This window comes from Acinonyx jubatus, chromosome C2, assembly GCF_027475565.1.
Source record: "Acinonyx jubatus isolate Ajub_Pintada_27869175 chromosome C2, VMU_Ajub_asm_v1.0, whole genome shotgun sequence".
Taxonomy (NCBI): Eukaryota; Metazoa; Chordata; class Mammalia; order Carnivora; family Felidae; genus Acinonyx; species Acinonyx jubatus.
Window position 1 is genome coordinate 80,059,971 of NC_069384.1, and position 16,953 is coordinate 80,076,923.

The 16,953-nt window shown below is 49.0% G+C and overlaps 1 protein-coding gene across 8 annotated transcripts in view; it reads left to right on the forward strand.

Annotated features, from left to right (window-relative positions):
* DGKG (diacylglycerol kinase gamma) overlaps nt 1–16,953 on the forward strand; it is a 213,148-nt gene that overhangs the window by 96,641 nt on the left and 99,554 nt on the right. For 7 of the 8 annotated variants that reach the window (XM_053221105.1, XM_053221098.1, XM_053221100.1 and 4 more), the window contains 5 exons: nt 871–950; nt 2,101–2,175; nt 4,937–5,022; nt 9,395–9,484; nt 11,547–11,707. In XM_053221105.1, coding sequence (XP_053077080.1) covers nt 871–950; nt 2,101–2,175; nt 4,937–5,022; nt 9,395–9,484; nt 11,547–11,707 — 492 coding nt within the window. The remainder of the gene's footprint in view (nt 1–870; nt 951–2,100; nt 2,176–4,936; nt 5,023–9,394; nt 9,485–11,546; nt 11,708–16,953) is intronic. The other variant, XM_053221103.1, reaches the window with a different exon arrangement.

A 16,953-nucleotide genomic window follows, 5' to 3' on the forward strand; every position in this document is an offset into this window, starting at 1 on the left:
GGGACTTACCTGAGATGGGAAAGGTCTGGGCTGGGTGGGTACCATGGCAGCTGCCAGAGATAAAAGGACAGCCAGGGAAATAATTGGCAGGGCAGGGTCTTCCCTAGATGACTAGATTAATGATAATAGTATGTTTAAGAGAAACAGTGAGCCAGGAGAGAGGACTAGTTCTGTGGGGAAGGAAGATAGGTCAGGTTCCGGCATGTGAGTTTGCAGTGATGGTGAGACATTTGGTTGAAGGTACCCATTGGACAGTAGGAAATGTAGAACTAGGGCTCAAGAGGAAAACTGGGGCTGGAAATGTGGATTTGGAAGGTGCTGGTGGAAATGATGGTTAACTTCATGAGTGTTATTTGATTGATATATAGGACCAGAGGACCACAACTTCTAAAATTATATTCAGTTGTATCCATCACAAAATATAATCTTGTGCTTGCAGGGCGCCTGGCTGGCTCAGTCAGTGAAGTGTGAGACTCTTGATCTCAGGGTTGTGATTTCAAGCCCCACATTAGGCATAGAGCCTACTTAAAAAATAAATTCAAAAATATATATCATCTTGTGTTTATAGCCACAACACCATATCATCGTTCAGTGATCTGAAGTTACAGTGCCATTGCCACATCTCTGATCCCAGCCTCAAACTCTTGTCGCCATTAACACTACTCAAGGCTACTCGAGTCAAAGACACTTAACTGCTTCACCCCTCAGAAAACTCAGCCAGTGGACAAAGACCTACCTCCCAACTACCTCTCCTCCATGCTGGAAGTGCTTCCCATCCACCTTTCCTGGAAGCCGTCTTAGCGTCAACTCTCCTCTCATTCATCCCACTGCCTGAAAAAGAGCTAATTTCTTTTTCTTTTACCTTTTAAGTATAAGATCATCCCCACCCCGGGTACCCACCCCCTGCTGGTCTTGGTGAACCCCAAGAGTGGAGGGAGACAAGGAGAAAGGTATGTTCTCTTCTTTTTCAAAATGGAGAGGCTGAGACCACCTCACTCAGGGTTTTTCTTCCCCTCAACAGGGTGGACTGCAGAGACCGCCAGATCTGGGTTTCAGTCCCAGCCCTACCACTTACCACTTTATGACCTGGTTCAACTGACTGCTTAACATCCCTGTGCCTTGGTTCCCTCCTCTGTAACTGGAGATAATAATTTCTCCTGTCATAGCTGCGTTGTGAGGATTAAAGTAGACCTATGCTTGGCCGAGGGCCCATCACAGCCATTACCATGGCTCCCAGGGTCGGACCAAGTTCTGAGACGCCTGTTTCCTTCTCAGCCTCCCAGGTCCTTTCTTGATTTAAGAGGTGTGGCGGGACTCCCTTGACTGGGACCTCCTGGCCTGTCCATCTCCTGAGAAAACAGGGCACCACCTCATCAGTGAAGAAAATGTCCAGTCTCCCAGAAGCACTAAGGGAGTGAGAGGAGAGAGGGAAAAGGGGCGAGGCAGCTCTGCCGCCCTGTCCTGTTCAGCTCAAGATGATGGACAGACAATGCAGTGATCTGGAATCCAGGTTTACAAAAACAATAAGTAGGGTTGAAGCAAGAACTGCGAGAACCCCTACCTAGTCCAAGGAGCAAGACACCTGCTGAGCTGACCTGATTCGCTGCAGCCTTGACACCCAGCCCAGAGGTGGTCACTGCCCCTGCCCCCAGCCTTTCCCTGCCCAGCCCCACCTCCTGCATGTCCTCCTGATCCGAAGATTTGGGGGAGCTTTCCATAGAGAGCTCCTTGATACCCCTGTGTAGTCCACAAAGAGCAGAATCACACTACCTAGAGCATCCAGAATGTTTGGGAGAAGGATAAAGCTTTAAGAAGAATAGAGGTTTTATTCTCGGCAAGAGGTCCGGGGTTGAATGCTACGATCTTGCGTGGTGGAGAGGCCTTGAGCCAAGGCGTGAGAATGTGGATGATGCTGGCTGGACCTGGGACTTCAGGGTCTGCAGGGCCTGTATGCAGTCTTCTCCCCTCTTGGGTTTAAGTGGACCCAGATTCCCACCACGGGTGGGCTTCAGAGGTGTTTGCCCTACTGTGACTTCTCACAATGACATTCTTCTTCTCTGTTTCTCTTTCTCTCCCTCTTTCTTTTTTTTTTTTCCATAGAATCCTTCGGAAATTCCACTATCTGCTCAACCCCAAACAAGTTTTCAACCTGGACAATGGGGGGCCCACTCCAGGGTATGGAGAAGCAATCTTCTTATCTCTCCTCCTCCACCCTTCATTTCTGAAGAAGATACCTATCTTTGGTCACCCTTCGTGTCTCTTTCATCTGTGGACTTATCCTTCCTGCCATTTTACTCTTTTCATCTTCTTTTCCTCCCATCTACTCTTACTTGCTCCTGGAGATACTCAGGAACACCCCTTATGGCTAAGTCTGGGAAGTCACCTCCTTTTACTCCACCCCGGGAAAAGTTGTTGTTTCTGTAAAAGAGAAAAAAGCACATATGCCATTCATTTGATTGACAGAAAGAGCGGGCTGGTGAATTATGTTAACTTATCTGCAAGGCTGTGTTAGCTGGTGTCTTCATACTGAGTCATCAGGGAGGGGGAAAGAGTTTTCCTGTCACTGTCAGCAGCTCAGAAATCCATACTGCTGACTCAGAGTTCTGCTGCAAGTTCTGTTGGGGGAGCATTTTAGGATCAGGGCAATTAGTTATTCAGTGAAATCACTTTTTTCCAGGATTATCCAGTTTAGAGGTTGTTAAGCTGCCCCTGGCCCTTCTCCCGCAATGTGTCTCTTGGCTGTTTCACTGCCCAGCAGAGCGGGAGAGTGATAAGAGGAGGCAGGCAGCCCGAGTGCAGCTCTGGTGGGAGGAGCTGGGCCTAGTGTCAGCACGGATGTGATGGCTGTGGTCCCTGTAATCAGAGGCCCCTCCGGCCTGGGGCTGGAAGGCACCCAGACAGGGCTTCTTCCCAGACAGAGCTGGTGCGCTAGAGACATCTGCTGGCCAGCCCGAGCCTGTCTCCATGCCAGGTGCTCAGATCTGTACAGGCCGGACTGGGCTTCCCAGAAGACAGCTGCTTTGCCCAGCCTCCTAACCTGCGTTTCCACTCACAGTTAGGCAAGACCCTCAGTGGGTGGGGGCGGGGAGGGACTATAAAAAGGGACTGTGTCCCTGTCTTCAGTTGTTTGCCACAAAGCTGTTATTTATATGGCTGTGATGGGGCAATACCCAGTTAAAAGAGGGAAAGTAACATGAATGTGAGTGCAGCACGTCAGCCATGACTTACCTGCAAAACTAATTGCTAAACAGGGCCCACCTATGCTGCCCTGGGTGCCATCATAGTCACTGCGATTGCAGTTACTGATCTGTGACTGAAGGGCAGCCTGCAAGTACCTTTACCAGCCCCCTCTCTTTTAGGGCATTGTGATGCTTGAATGCAGTACTCTAGCTTCACCTCATCCACCCTAAATTGCTTTTGCCCCTCATGACAAACCCGGTGGCTACTTCCAGGGCTGCTGTGCCCTGAGTGTCTTTGCTGGGTCAGTCTGTCACCAGGCAGGCTGTTTAACTGCAAGGAGCCTCCGTCCAGAATTCGCTTCCTAAAGGAGAGCAGAGTTCTGCAAGGGGTGGGGAGGGGAGGAAATGTTGATTCGCCCACAGACGCATCAGTGACTCAGAAAGCCAGGGGTCTTTTCAGACCGCCAGGCCGGGCAAAAGGGGAACCTCTGAGCTTCAGTTCCCGAGTCCCACCCCGGTGTGTTCACAGGTGACACTTGTTCTAAAGCAAAGGTTTTGTGCCTTTTTGTGCCAGAAACCCATCTGGCAGTTTGATGAAGCCAATGGACCTCTTCTCCGAATACTTGTTAGGGTATAAAATGAAACGTAGAGGATTGCCAGGGACACTAATGCTACTGAAAAGACAGTCATCAAAATTATTAAAAACACGAGTATGTGACATGGGAACATATGTGATTTACTAACACATTTTTGGCAAGATCCAGAGACCGGTCTAATAACTATTATTAATTAAAAGCAGAGATGAGCATAAGTGATAGTAGGGGGCAGCTGCCACAACTGTGATAAAACATTAAAATACCTGTGGTTTTGACTTTCTAACAAAGTCGCAGGTAGTGTTAATACCTGTGTGATTTGTTGCCCACTTTCATAATTGAAGGAGAGGCTAAATCTCAGGGCTTAGGAAAGGTAAGAGTGTAACATTTTCTCCTCCATGTGCGTGGCACTCTGGTTTCTATCTACAGACCTCTTAGAGGTTTCTGGGCCCCAGGTAAAGAGCCCTGCTCTAGGGGCGCCCAGGTGGCTCAGTCGGTTAAGCGTCCAACTTTGGCTCAGGTCATGATCTCATGGTTTGTGAGTGCAAGCCCCATATCGGGCTCTGCTGACAGCACAGGGCCCGCTTTGGATCCTCTGGTTCCTTCTCTCTCTGCCCCTCCCTTGCACTTTCCCTCTCTCTCAAAAATAAACTAACATAAAAAAAAAAAGAGCCCTACTCTAAAAGGTGAAGGCCTCGGAGGGATGGTGCTCACTCCCCTTGGGTCTGGGCCCTTAGGACAGTGGGCTGAATATCCACTAGTTCAGGGCACCTGAATTAGAGGACAGTTTGTGAGGACAGAACAGGCAGGAAAGCCAGAGAGGAGTCCAGACGTTGCGGGTCGGTTGTATTGGTGCCCAAATAAGCAAACTATGGCTGCCTCTGCACAAATAGTAAAGAATTTCTAGAAAACCAATTTGTTTGTGTGGAATGTTGAGTCACATTCTCCTTATACAAGGACGGCTCCCCAGGATTCTTCTCTATACTCTAGTGGTACTGCTTCCCTTGTAAGTTCTGGTTTTAGAATGCTAAGTGACCCTTTCAACCCCAAAAGGAATCAGGGCCGTAACGTACTCCCAGGGAACAGGGGAGACCCTGACTCAGGCAGTGTCAAATGTCCACCACAACCTAGTAAATAAGACCGCTTTGGCCTTTTACTTCCCAGGTTGAACTTTTTCCGTGATACTCCAGACTTCCGTGTTTTAGCCTGTGGAGGAGATGGGACAGTTGGCTGGATTCTGGATTGCATTGGTAAGAAGGGGCTGGGAGGGGCTTTAGAGTTTATTTATTGTAGGCATGTTTAAAGTCAGAGGAAGGTAATACACAGGAAAGAGAAATGGAGCCATGTCTGGTTCATCCTTGTTTCCACTCTTGGGCCATTGCTTGACTACAGTGCTTGACCATTGTATCTACCTTGGGTGAAAAAAAGAAATGGAAGAACAGGTAGAGATTAACTGTTTAGTTTCAGGTCTTGCCTCATAAACATGGCTGGGCTTTAGACAGTGGTAGGACAGACCAAACTGGGGAGCTGGTAGGGGGAGAGGGAGGGCAGGACTAGGTCTCCAAGCAGACCCGGGTTAGTGGATAAAGGCCAGAGAATTAAGCATAGGTGCATAGCCTGGCCAAATCACCTTGAGCTGAGCATGTGCAGCCTGAGTCCAGAAAGCATGTCTAGAAAGTGCAGATCAGTACAAGCAAAGAAAGGTCATGCCGGACTGTGCCCAATATGCTTAGATTAGAAGGGCAGTGGGGAGGGGCCCAGGCTGGGAATCAGGAGGCCTGGGTTTCAGTCCAGCTCTGCCTGGATCTGTGGGTCCGTGGACATCTCATCCTCTGCAGATGATGGGGGCTAACTCTGGAATTGTCTGTCACTCCTTCCACAAATACTGCCTATGCACCTCCATGTAGCATGCTCTGTCCAGGCCCTGGAGATGCAACAGTGAACAAACAGATGAAAATCCCACCCTTGCGGAGCTTCCTTTCTAGACGGAGGAGACAGGCAATAAACAAACAAACAAACAAAAACCAAAACACAAGAGAAACATACAGCATGCAGAAGGTGATAAAAACACAGCAGGGATGGGGCAAGGAGCCCAGCGGGGGTAAGGTTGGGGGTGGTCTACGATCTAAGACTGAGTGTTTGGGGAAGACATCACATAGCAGATGATGTTTGCATGGAAACCTGGAGGAGAGGTGAGCCATGCGGATACTTGAGGAAATAGCAGTCTGTGCAGGAGGAACAGCAAATACAAAGGCCCTGAGGTAGGAGCAAAGCCAGGCTGCTGAAGGCAGCAGGACTGCAGAGCGTGCTTGGAACGGAGCGTGTGAGGGAAGAATGGCAGAGGATGAAGCTGGGATAGCACAGGGCCAGGTCACTAGGACGTGTAGGGCAGCAAACAGAATATGGCTTTCATACCAGAAATGTCCCAAGATGCTGGATGGTTTCGAACAAAAGTACACAGCGCGTCGTGAGAAAAGGGCAGAAGCAGGGAGACCTGCAGGAGGCACCTGAAGCAACCCAAGTGAGAAGTGACCAAGGCTTGGACAACAGGAGACACAGAGGAAGTGGTGAGGAGTGGTCGGCTGGCTTCTGGATAGCATTGGAAGATGGAGCCATCAGGATGAGAGGAAGAGAGGAGTCAGGGATGGGCATGGGTAGACCCTGACTGGGGCAGGGAAGGCTGTGCCTCTGGGGGTCGTAAGCAGACCACCAGGAAGGGTGGGACCACACTTGGCCCACCTGCCGCCTTATGCTCCCCACAGGCGCTTCAGTTTCCATGGACGCAACCCTGCCAAACAGGCACCCATGCTCTCCTGTCATCTCCGGCTCTGGAGTTGTTTGTGGGAGTGGGGAGGCACCTCCCTTCCTCTGGGTGCCGAGGGAGGAAAAGCTGATCAGCAAAGGGTGGATGGCCACAGTCCTGGGAGCCGCTCACATGGTTCCCTCTCCATCACGAAGGAGAATGTAGGCTTTGGTGACTTTATAAAATTCATCTCACTTCACCGTCTCTTGTAGCTATTCCTATGAGATAGCTATTCCAGAGAACACGGGGGAAAGTCTATACCCAAAACTGGAAGAAGAAAGGTCATGTAACAGGTTGGCAACCTGAAGAGAAGAAACAGTCATGGAAGGAATAACTGCATGATGCTCATTCATTCATTCATTCAGGAATGTTAAATTACTTATTTAGTGCCTTCTGCCACCCTGTGTTGGTCCTCCCATTGATCTGTTTATACTCTAGAGCCAGAGTGGTCTTTCCTGAATGTCCGTGGGTTCATGATGTGTGTAAAGCACATCAGTGTCTTCCCAGTACTCTTAGGATAAGGACAAAAACCTTTCAAATGGTCTATAAGGTCCTCGTGCTGCAGCAGCTGCTTACTTCCAGCCTTACTTCCTACCTCCATTCTTCTCTCTCTCGACTCCAGCCACCCAGTCCCTCTCTCAGAGCCTTGAGTATACCAGTCTCCCTTCTACCACAGGGCCTTTGCACAAGTGGTTCCTCCTGTCTGGTATGCTCCCTGGCCATTCCTTGGTCAACTTCTACTTCAGATCTCAGCCAAAGTGTAGCTTCCTCAGAGGATCCAACCTCAGTCACCTTATTATATGATCACACTTTTTCCCTTTCCAGTATGAATGTGAAATTATGTCTGATTTATATGAAGACCTCATTAATATCTGTCTCTCCCTCTCAACTGTAAGCATCATGAGAGCCTGTGTCTTGGCACTTTGACCCACTATTAGAGTCATAGCACCCAACACAGCACCAGTACATAGTAGGCCTTCTGTAATGTATGCAGAGATACTGTGGTGGATGAGATATAGTTCCCCCAGGGAGGATACAGCACATTGAGGCAACAAGTGAGTAGTCAATTACAAGAGTCAATTGGGAGATTGTTCCTGGTGCTGAAGAAACACTCTGGAGAGGCACCTAGCCCAGACTAGGGCAAGCAGGGAGGGTCCCCCAGAGGCAGCACCTAAGCAACAGAGAGCTTATGACTTAAGGCACTGAAGGTACTTAAGCATGGTTGACATGTCAAGTAGGAGGAGGCTAGAGTGGAAGGCAGACCCCAGTACCATGTTGGAGATGATGGGAGCAGCCACGACAGAGGGAAAGCAGAGAGCAGGGGACTGCAGTCCTCAGGCTCCAGCTCAGGGACAGCCTGCCTTGAAGGTGTGGAGAGCCACTGGGGGAACTGAGGCTGGGAAGGCAGAGAGGAGGCAGTTGCTTCAAGACCAGGAGGAAGGAATCACATCGGGGAGCTCAGGCATCGCCATAGGAATAGCTAGAAGAGACGGTGGACAGATCTATTAAGGAAAGAGCATGTGGAAACTGAGCAGGGTGAGGAAGAGGGAAAAACCTAGGATGACATCTGGGTTTCTAGCCTCAATGCATGAAGGTGGGGACCACAGAAGGAGCAGACATAAGGAAACAAGGGCCTTCCAAGTAAAAGGCACAGCTTGTACAAAGGCAGGGAGGCATAAATGCAGACCGTGTGTTCTGGGAACCATGGCAGAGTCCATCGCTTTGCTCTGTACCCCAACTTACACCTCCTGGTGATGATCTCAGCCCCAGGTCTTGCCTGAGCTCCGCCATTTCCGGCATAAGTCAGAGAACCCCGGGGGACCTATGAACTCCCCTTTTGCTGGGACAGCCCTAGTATTAGCCTCACTTGCTGATTCCTGCATCACCCCTCCCCCCACCCACACTCCTCAATCAGCGTTACTCACATCCCCAGGCCCCAAAGCATGCAGCAGTTTATGTCAGTGGCGCCCCTGGAGCCCAGTGGGTGCCCGTGCCTGCTCCAGCTTTCTCAGGGTGGCCAACGTGTTGCTGTAGACCCGCAGCCAGATTAGACCACACGTGTTCTGCTGTGTTTTCTCTGATGTTTCAGTCTGATGCTCCCTCACAACCAGCATGGGAGATAAGGTTAGGAATTGTGTATTTGCAAGTCTGGGGTAGGGGTGGGCGGAAGTGACAAACTGGTACCTGGGTGCCAAATGACACCTTGAGGTTTTGTTTGTCAGACGCAATATTATTTTTAAACTTTGAACCTGCGTGACTTTACCTGAGGCAGCTTCAGTTTCCAAAAGGCCCCACTATTCCCTGATTTCTCAGACTCAGCTGTTCTACTGCCCATGCACCTGCCTAGCCCCTGAAGCAAGGAGGGGACTGGGCTTGGGAGCACAGAGATCTGGATTTGGATCCTGACTCTGGACTTACTTTCCCCCTCTGAACCTCAGCTTCTTCATCTATGAGGAGAATAATAATACCTTGCAGAGTTGGTCTGAGGGATAAATGGAGAAAGTGTTCGTTATGATTACGGAACTACTGTTTTCAAGGTGTATGCTGTCACCCCAAAGGACAGAATTTGGATGAAATGAGGATAAGCAGGTGCAAGTTACACGGAGACCATCAGCTCAGTATGAAAGAATCCTTAGTAGTGGTTCACACGCTGCAGGTGGAAGAGACAGCTTTAGGAGGTAGTGTGTTCTCTCTCCATCATGGAGCTATTCAAGCAAAGAATGCTATGGAAGGGTTGAAGCATAAGATCAAGGATAGATAACCCAAAGTTTCTGTAATCCAGTGGCATATGATTTTCTCTTCTTCTGCATGGGCTGCAGATAAGGCCAACTTCGCAAAGCATCCACCGGTGGCTGTCCTGCCTCTTGGAACAGGAAATGACCTGGCCCGCTGTCTCCGCTGGGGAGGAGGTGAGTGTGCATGCAGGTGGCACTACCCTGGGGACAAGCACTCCAATTTCAAGTGATGCTCTGCAGAGCTAGGCTCAACTTCCCTTTTAATAATTACATTCCACAGAGTCATATCTACTCCATGACCATTCCCTTGCCTTCCGCATCCTGCCGAGATCTGCATTTACCCCTCAATATGTCTACTATCTCCCTGAAACTATCAGCGAAGAGCCTGCCTACCCTGGCAGGACATACTTGGCTTTAGGGTAGTCTCATCTATCTCCCCCCACGGTACTTGCTTGAGTAGGGGCACACTTAGGCATTTTCTGAATAAAATTCCCTCCTCTGCAAATTATTGCTATTCTTCTGAACTAGGATTCAGAATGCAAACTGAAAAGCTACATTGCCAGCTACCAGGGGCATCCAGATCATCGTAGGCTCCACGTCCATTGGCGCTCCTTTTGAAATCCCCCTGTGGGGGATCTCAAACTAGTGACCAGCTTATGGGACAAGAAGCAAGAGCTACAGAGAACTCTGTAAACTGCAACAGCACCCATGGAGCTGGGAATGCTCCAGAGAACAGAGGAGGCCAGGGCAGCACATGGAAGGGACCGAGCAGTCTGGCAGGCAGAACTGGGGTGGGATTCCAGATGGCTGATGCGTTCAGAGAGAATTCAAGGCCAGGCCAGGCAGCGGTCAGTGTTCGGAGCTGGGTATATGCCTGGTGGCAGGGGTAGATCAAGCAGGAGCCAGCCCAAAAGGAAGTCGGCAGGAACTGATGTCTTCAGCCACACACTGAGGCGAGGGAAGAGCCCTCTGTTCCAGGGGAGGAAGCAGAATATAGCCCCATGCTCTGTGCATCTAGGCAGCATAGCTCAGCACAAATTTCATGCAGTAAGCACAGCCCTGTGCTCCCAGAGAGCCCCCAGGCCCTTAACTACATGGTGACTACCATTGCTATCTTGTGAGGCATCCCTAGGGAGCTGACCAAACTAGCAACGTGGAAATACTCTTCAAGGTTGCCCTGAAGGTAAGCAGGAACACAGAAGTGTTATCTGAAAGGAAAGACTGACTCTCCCACTAACCTCTCATGACTTACAATTCTCTTTCTATACGACTTTGCTATTGCATAAAAATTATCATAAATATAGAGGCTTAAAACAGCCATTTGTCAGCTCATGGTCCTGTCAGTCAGAAGGCCTGTGACAGCGTGACTGGGTTCTCTGCTCAGGGCCTCCCAGCCTGAAATGAGGGTGTTGGACAGGCTGTGCTCTTCTCTGGAATTTCTGGACAGAGAGTTTGCTAAGCTCATTCAGGTTGTTGGCAGAATTGAGTCTTTTGGCTGTAGGACTGAAGTCCCTATTTCCTTGCTGGTTGTTAGCTGGGACCACTATCACATCCCTGAGGCTTCCTTTTTCCTTGACAGATGAATTGCTCCATTTTCAAAGCCAGCAGCGGAGAATTCTCCCTTGAGAATCCCTCTCAAGCTTTGAATCTATTTCTTAAGGAACAGCCCAGTCCTTTCTAAGGACTCAGCTGATTAGGTCAGGTCCACTCAGGTAATCTCCCTTGCTTAAAGTCAACTGTGCCATATAAGATCCCTAGTCATGGCAGTGACTGTCCTATCTTATTTATAAGTCCTGGGAGTTTTGCAGGGTATACACCTAGGGGCTGGGGTAGGCAGGGATAGTGGGGTCCATCTTAAAACTCTATCATACTGTCCATCTGCAACATAACAAAGTCCTGGAATGAACCCTTTGTTGTCCTGTGTTCTCCCACCCAGCCCAATAATTCTCTAGGGTTTCTTTTAACTACATAAGCCTGCCCAACTTTGGCCAGCTCCCACCACTACCCTGACTACTTTGGCTTCCAAATCTCCCATTTTCTTTCTATGCCCTATTGTTCTGTCCTTTTCCATGACTCAGGGAACATAACTCTCTCTGGCCCCCAGACACACTGGTTGCAGGCGGAGGGTCTCTTGATCACAGATGCCCACAGGGTTCCCTGCCCTAACAGCTGCCTGTACATCAACAACAACTTGGCCTTTTTGCTCTGGAGACAAATGTAATGCCATGCTCCACAGGTTATGAAGGGGGCAGCTTGACAAAAATCCTGAAGGACATCGAGCAGAGTCCCTTGGTGATGCTAGACCGCTGGCATCTGGAAGTCAGCCCCAGAGAAGAGGTGGAGAATGGGGACCAGGTCCCGTACAACATCATGAACAACTATTTCTCCATTGGTGTGGTGAGTTGGTCAAGGATTGCCTTTCTGCATGGAAGAGAAATGTTTGGGTGGCAAAAAGGTTCTGGTCTTCTGTTGTCCCCCTCTGAGTCCCTGCTCTTTACCTCTGTCAGCTGCCCCCAGTCTTAACTTGGGTCCAAGCATCCTTGCATCTAGCCTAGGCATAGACACCTTGAAGGTCCCAAACCCTAGGTTATGGAGAAAATTCTTTCCCCTATAATTTTAACTAACAAAAGAAAATAAGAAATTTTTTGAAAAACGAACTTACCCTTAGGATGATTTGAAACAGTTTTAAAAAAGCAACACCAGGAAATAACCAAGGGGCAAGGTCAGGAGAAGACTCTCATGCAAGCTTCCAGAATTGAGAATTCTGATCCTCCAAGGAGAACCATGTGGTCCCAAGCTGGCTTGGCTGGCTTAGCTGTCAGAATTCCTTCTCTTCTGTTCTCTCGCCTGGGCTCAACTGAATTCCTACACTCCAGGTGCTCATGAACCTCTGGGGGTGTCTCCTCCCAGCTGACCTCTCAGCTGAGCTCCATTCTCCTCCTTGGTGCTTACACAGCCTTTTGCATTCACCCCATCAGTGCAGTCTCTGCACTAAGTTGAAGGGATTGGTTTACTGTGCCCTAACACACACCCCCAACACATACACACACAACCAACACACAGACACCCCCCACACACACCCAATACACACACATACACACACTGCCCTAACACCCCCAACACACAGACGCCCCCCACAAACACACACCCCCACACACACACTGCCCTAACACACACTTCCAACACAAACACACCCCAACATAATACACCCAACACACCCCCCCTAACACACACCCCAACCCCCCCACACACCCAACACACATATACGCAATATAACCCACTAACACACACGCCCAACACATACACCTAGTATACTCCCAACACACATCCCCAACACACACACACACACACACACACACACACACACACACCACACACAACACACATACACCCAACATACTCCCTAAGACACACCTGCAAGGTACATACACACACACACCATACATACACACACATAGCACACATACACCCAACACACACCCCTAACACACCCCCAACACACATACACACCCCCCAACACACCCAACACACATACTCCCAGCATACACCCCTAACACACACTCCTGATACACTTACACCAAACACACTCCTCTAACACATACCCCCGAAACACACACACACAACACACATATACCTAACACCCCCCCACACACACACACATCCAACACACATTACATGCAAAACATGCCCCTAACACACACACCCAATATACATATACACAACACACATACACCCAACACACACCCCTAACACCCCTGACACACATACACCCAACACACCCCTCTAACACAACCCCCAGCACACACACACACACAGAGCACAAGAATAGTGCCACACTCCTCTTTCTTCCTCCAGCCCCCAGCACATCTAGCACAACTCAGTTAGTTTGTTTTACTGAACTCAGCTTCTGGGCATAAGAGGACTGGTGTGGACAGTTTCCCAAACTGTTGAGAATGGGATCGGGGAGAAAAGAGAACCATCTATTCCATAGATAGAGCTAGGGTTTCGGAGGGGGATGCAACAAAGACACTAGCATTTATTGAGCAACTATTATGTGCTCTCCTCTACACTAGACCTTATATATTGCAATCTCATCACAGTCTTGTGGGTATCATTGTCCCCACAGTCCCCATTTTACAGATGGGGCCTCGGGACACTTGACTAGTGAGGGCTGGGAATGACACAGGCACCCCGTGCCTTACAGTCTTTCCTCTGTTTCCCCACCTTTGCAGTTACCCTGCCCACTTTCATATGCAAATGAGTCCCTCCAAACCAACCACCTAGGCCCAGATTGTGTGATACCTTTGCTTGTCAGCCATCCTCACCTGTGCCTCCTTTGAAATTGTTGGTGGCTTTAAAAGAAAAAGGAAGTAGAAGGGGAAAATAATAGGTAGCTTGGGGGAAGAGCAGGTTTAAGGAAAGGATTTTTTTTTACTTTATTTTTTTTTAATGCTTTTTTTTTTTAAATGTTTATTTATTTTTGAGACAGAGAAAGACAGAGCATGAATGGGGGAGGAGCAGAGAGAGAGAGGGAGACACAGAATCCGAAGCAGTCTCCAGGCTCTGAGCTGTCAGCACAGAGCCCGACGCGGGGCTCGAACTCACGGACCATGAGATCGTGACCTGAGCCGAAGTCGGATGCTTAACCGACTGAGCCACCCAGGAGCCCCAGGATTTTGTTTTTTAATAAGAAGACTAAGAGAAGGGCACCTGGGTGGCTCAGTCGGTTGAGTGTCTGACTTCGGCTCAGGTCACGATCTCACGGTTTATGGGTTCAAGCCCCACGTCTGTGCTGACAGCTCAGAGCCTGGAGCCTCCTTCGGATTCTGTCTCCCTCACTCTCTGCCCCTCCCCTGCTCTCACTTTGTCTCACTCTATCTCTCAAAAATAAATAAATGTAAAAAAATTTAAAAAAAAAAAGACTAAGAGAGGAGCCACGGAAGAGGGAAGGATGTTCTAAAATATGTTGTATTTACTGGATTTCAAATTTACCATATTTATAGATTTTTTTTTTATTCTTACAACTACACTGAAGGGCAGTATTCTCTCCATTTTGTGGGTGAGGAAACAGAGAGTCAAATGGAGGGGATTGCTTTCATTTTCTGACTCCTAAGTCAGCACTGGTTTTCTGTGACTACAACAGAAGACAGAGGTATCGCTGTACCCACGGTCAGGGTCTGAGAGGATGGATGATTGGACTGGCAGCATATTAAGGGGGCTCTGTGCCCCAATCGGGTTTATCTCCGCAGTTCTCCTGGTATCAGGTGGGGGAGACACCTTTCCCTAGGCCTCTTCCAGCTGTCCCCTCAGTGACCTAGGCGGACCCCTCGCTCCTTTTCTTGGCTTAAAGGCCTCTCTCCTTTGTGGACCACCAACTCAGGCGCCACTTCCCCCAGTGGGAACACGCAGCCTTCAGCTGTTGCCAGTGGGACCTGCCTGACAGATCTGGCGTTCGGGAGCCTTCTGGAGCGTGGGCTTCCCATCATTACAGTTTCACCAACACTTGTGTCTTTTTCCTGTAGTAACCAGGGTATAGCTTGCTAACAGGTATTGAGTGCCTACTGCATGGCAGGTACAGCTCCCTGTTGGTAGGTATAGGCATTATCCTTTGGCACTTTGTCAGGAGGAACTGTAGCTTAGAACAATAAGGAGACAGGTAGCAGCTGGTGAGTGGAGCTGGAACCATGAGTGAGCGTCGAGCACCAGAGCTCACTGAGCTGTGGACCACGAGCCATGGGGCCTCTGCACAGCCCCCTCTGTCCTCAAATGCTTCCCCTCACAGCAACACCGTGGGGGGAGTCTCAACATCCAGTGTGTGAGGGCTCACCAGTGCCCTTTGTCAGAAATGTAAATTCTGCCCCCATGACAGATCCTAGTTTGTATTCTGATTTGGTTGGTTTGAGCCAGGTCTTCGAGTTGGCATTTTTAACAGGCCTCTGAGAGAATTCTGATGTGGATGGTCCCAACAAAGTCTTCAGTGAGTGGAGACACCCCATCAGAACAGAGAAGAATGGCCAAAGGAAGTGGACCTACACAGGAGCAGAAACCGGAACTGAGCTAGATGAAGGGGAAAAATGATAGAAAGGAGGGGACCCAGCCTCTATAAGCAGCCAGACAAACGGGAGAGCTGAGTAGCAGGGCTGGGTGCCCGGCCTAGAAACTTCTAGATGGCAGCTTACAGCCATGGCTGCCTTCAGAGTCTTTAGCCCCACATCTTCTCTTTCTTAACACGCTCAACTCTGGCTGTGAAAACATGATTCCTGATACCTCTTGGTCTGTCTCTACACGGTGCCATATGCAAAAAATTTCACTCACTTAGTATTTCCTGACCAGATGGATAAACACACCAAAAAGGAATAAACAGCCTCACATTAACTAGATAACCTAGCCATAATCCCAAGAGCCATGATGATGATGGTTTTAATTCATTCTTACAAATACGTAGGAAGGAAGGAAGTGGAGGGAGAGGAGGAAGGAAAAGAAGACCATCTCATTGTCCCCCAAGGAAATGCATACAAACAGATTCTCCATCACACTCAGTGGGCAGGGTATTTATTTGCCTGGGGCTGACTTATAATAATCCAATCCGTTCATCTTTCAAGTTATAAAGAACTTCACAGTATCTTTCTCATGATTGTTTTCATACACCTTTAGCCTGTGCGTATTTAACATTCTATTGCAAAGCAGTGAGGAACCAGGACTGTTTTTTATCTCCTTGGTATACCCTTTGGCTTCTCTCAATAAAATGTTTGCTGGGTTTGTATGCTCGCTCTTTAAAAGTTGGAAAGGGAAATTCTTGAGAAAACAAGTAGCCAACACGCAACCCTAACAGAATCTGGAGCTGACATTTGCAGAAGCTCTTCCTCCCTGTTTGACTTCCCAAACTTTGTAAGAGGAGAAGTAGGTATGTAAACCAACCCACAATTTACTTCCTTGTGATAATTAGAGTCAGATTCCTTTGGCAAAGAGAGCCTTGCAAAGTCTTTGCCTCTTTTGAAGGACCTGGAATATCTTAACTGATAACAGATGTCTGTTGCCTTGTGTGTATGAAGGCAATGACAATGACTGCTGCTGTGGTGGCCCCAGGTGGTAAAGATTTTGCCCTGACAAGTTCACCTGGTCCCCTTGGTGCCAACAGAATCCATGTAATACATGGAGGGATAAACAGGACACACACTCTCCTGGCCCATCTAGAGAGTGACTGTGACCTCAGTGCCACCACATTTCTATCACCTACTTACATGCCGGCCCACTCCCAGTGAAGAACTGGGATAGTTGGCCCTCTCAGTCCCCCTAACTGATAACATCCATTGGCAGGAGATTTTAAACATAGTCATTCAGGCTGCTACTTCCTCTGGCTTCTCTGGCCTCCTCGTCCCTGGTCTTTATTTTTGGATTTGCAGAAATGTCAGGATGGCCAGGTATCAGTGACAGGAAGTTGGGGACTGTGAAATAATGCCTGGGGTATGTGTAACTCCAAATACCTCAAAGGCTCTGCTTTCACTGGGCCTTAACAGGAGGAGTGAACAGCTAATCCCTTGATTCAATGAAATCTATTTCTGATGCTAGGGGAACCCAGGGGCCAAGGAGAGGCCACAGGCATCACGCTAACCCACACACCATCTTCCCCCTTCCAGATTGTA